The 2,740-nt window shown below is 45.0% G+C and overlaps 1 protein-coding gene across 1 annotated transcript in view; it reads right to left on the minus strand.

Moving 5' to 3' along the window:
* Positions 1 to 2,434, minus strand: part of LOC102192103 (probable RNA-binding protein 46) — a 27,105-nt gene extending 24,671 nt beyond the window's left edge. The window contains exons 1-3 of the mRNA XM_013916084.1: positions 2,423 to 2,434; positions 1,968 to 2,097; positions 235 to 332 (exon numbers count right to left, since the gene is read on the minus strand). Of these exons, the coding sequence (XP_013771538.1) occupies positions 235 to 332; positions 1,968 to 2,097; positions 2,423 to 2,434 (240 nt within the window). The remainder of the gene's footprint in view (positions 1 to 234; positions 333 to 1,967; positions 2,098 to 2,422) is intronic.
* Positions 2,435 to 2,740: the final 306 nt, after the last annotated feature.

Below are 2,740 nucleotides of genomic sequence, written 5' to 3' on the forward strand. Positions count from 1 at the left end.
TGCAACACTTTATGTTTTTTATCATAACACGTTGCCATCGTTGTGATGTAGTAGGGCGTACATTGGACAGCTCTGTGTTTTCATATGATATATTACTCAACATGGCTCCTTGAAACTGTTTTTTCAAGGTTAACTTTAACCTTTAAACTTGTGGACACTACACTGCTAACAAACAAACTAAACAAAAAAGTTATAAATATACATACGTGTGGGTTTGTGTGTGTGTGTACGTACATAAAGGACCCTAACACGCTGCATGACCTCCTCATCCACATCTTTCTCAGGCTCCGCCCAGTCGACCTGGATGGAGTGACCCCACAGCTGGAAAGTTCCTGTGGGACACAGCAGCATCACGTGACTGTAACGTGAGGGTGCTGATGGTTTAAACCCGTCAATGAATGAACAACACGCACACAGCTGGCTCTCCGCTGGCAGGACACACACATAATAAGGGTGGCTGTTAAAAAGAGGAAGTTTTCACGTTGCTCTCAGCAGATGAGGCTCCTCTTCCTCCTGATTAAACTTCCTGTTTCACACCATTGTGATTCTCATTTTAAATCTCACTTTCATTAAAAAAAATTTTTTTAAAGGGAACAAAAACCTTTTCATCTTTGTTTCCCTTCTAAAGTTGCTGCTGGTGGTTAGAGTAATAACCTCGGCTTTATACCTTCAGTTTCCTGTAGCTGCCCTGAATCAACACCTGCTTGACAGGTGTCCGACTCCACCGTGCAGGAAATCTGCAGGAGCAGCAGTTTGAAGATAAAATAAGCAGCTGGGGAACATGTTTGTGGTTAATCCGGTGAATCGATTGACTGAAGGATCAATGTCCAATGCAGCCCAGGGGCTGAGACAGGAGGGAACCGATAGCTTAATGGAAACAGCTAGCTGAACCTCCGGACAGCAGCGCAAACTCATCGGGAGGGGAAAGGAGGCAAAGGGGGGAACACTGCAGGGGTGTTCTCATACTCACGGCTCAGTTATCCAACATGATTAGCACTGTTAGAGCCACTGAACGTGATTTTTTCCAAAGTTTGAGCTTTAAATATGAGTAAAAGTGAAAAATAAAGACAAAAGAAAAAAAAGAGGCGGAGGTGAACACAGTGGCTCAAAGCAGCCACATGGAGCCTTCAATAACACCTCATCCCCTCTGCACACAGCTGGGTTACACCTCTGGGCACCTACAGTGTTTGGTTCAATGGTCAGTGGGATGCAGAAACTGCACGCGTGCTATTATCTGCACAATGTGTATTTTCTCAGATTTTCAGTTTCAAATTTCCAGACTGTCTTATTTAATCCACTTAACGTACATAATTCACTTACTTTCTGCATGTAATGCTACTTACTGCACATAGTGTCCTTCTGTATATATCCACTTAATGTATCGTGTGTCAGGATACATTCCACTGCATGTCGCACTTGTTTGTGACAGATAAATAATCTTGGCCACTCCCCCTGTCTTTGCAGACCGAACTCATCAATGCAAGACACACCGTCTGTCCTGCTTCAGATTCATTACAGCAGTTTGTTTCTGCAGTACTCTTGTATCACAGCAAAAAGGTTGTGGGTTCAAACCCATGTGGAGTTCTGAATGTTTCTTCTGCCGTTACAAAAAGCAAACATGCCGGGTTGGGTTGTTTTCTCTCTTACATCATCGCAGCACTCAGAGCGGCTGGAGCTCCAGTTTCCTTCATTGCTCTGTTTTTGTGACTTTGGTGCTTAAAGGACTCGAGCACTCCTGTGGATTCTACATCAGTGAACTCATCTTCTGCTGCTTAAACGATCAGAGCTTTGGAAGCTGCTGTCTTTCCTCTATAAACCCTCGGACCCAGAAGTCAGTCTGTGCTGCCCTCTGCTGGACGCTGAGAGGAACTGAGTCAGCTCAAAGTGAAAACAAACAGTGGACACACAGATGTCTTCAAAGGTTAGGAAGGAAACACGTGGAGGAGGAGGACGAGGAGGAAGGCTACCTGGAATGAGCTTCCTGCGAGCCATCGCTGCAGCTTTGTGGGACTCGTACTCCACAAAGGCGAAACCTCGATTTCTGTTCTTGTCTGTGGTGCTCGGGTACACGATCGCATCCACCACGCCGTCCGTCACCTGGACACATAGACGCAGAGGGGGAGGAGCAGAAACTGAGATCTGAGAGACACACACTGCTTCAGAAAAGAGAGCAAACAGTACGACAGGGAGAGTGAAAGGAATCATCTGATTTTAAAGTGCCTTAACTTGTCCTGTTAGAAAGCCTTTTGAAATAACAATATATATATTGTGTTTTATCATCATAAAATTCACAAACCAGCTCCATAAAAGTAGAACAGGAGGCGTCCTGCACAGATGTGACTCCCATCAAAAAGCCACAGTGTCAAACTAACAGACGGCCAGTGGGCTGCTCTGCTCTCTTTCCCGCTGAGGCCATTTTTACCATCTTTAACATGACGTTTATAAACAAATATCTGTAGGGGACCCATCTTTTTACTGAATATTTTCAGCTATTTTTTCAGGTTTTTCATCAAAGACGGAGAGGAGGAGGAGGTGGAGGAAGCTGCCAAGCAGCAGATCAATCACTACTGAATTAAACAGCAGCTGTGCAGAGAGCAGACAGCTGAGGCTCAAACTGAGAGGTGGCCGCGAAACTCTGCAAAGAAGCAAAGCTTCCACAGTGAGGACACATTAAAGCTGCAGAGCAGGCCAGACTGAATCTGAAATGATCCATCTGCTACCTGTAAGACTTTAACTTAGA

This window comes from Pundamilia nyererei, unplaced genomic scaffold (assembly GCF_000239375.1).
Source record: "Pundamilia nyererei isolate P.nyererei 1_Seehausen unplaced genomic scaffold, PunNye1.0 scaffold00459, whole genome shotgun sequence".
In the NCBI taxonomy this organism is placed as follows: domain Eukaryota; kingdom Metazoa; phylum Chordata; class Actinopteri; order Cichliformes; family Cichlidae; genus Pundamilia; species Pundamilia nyererei.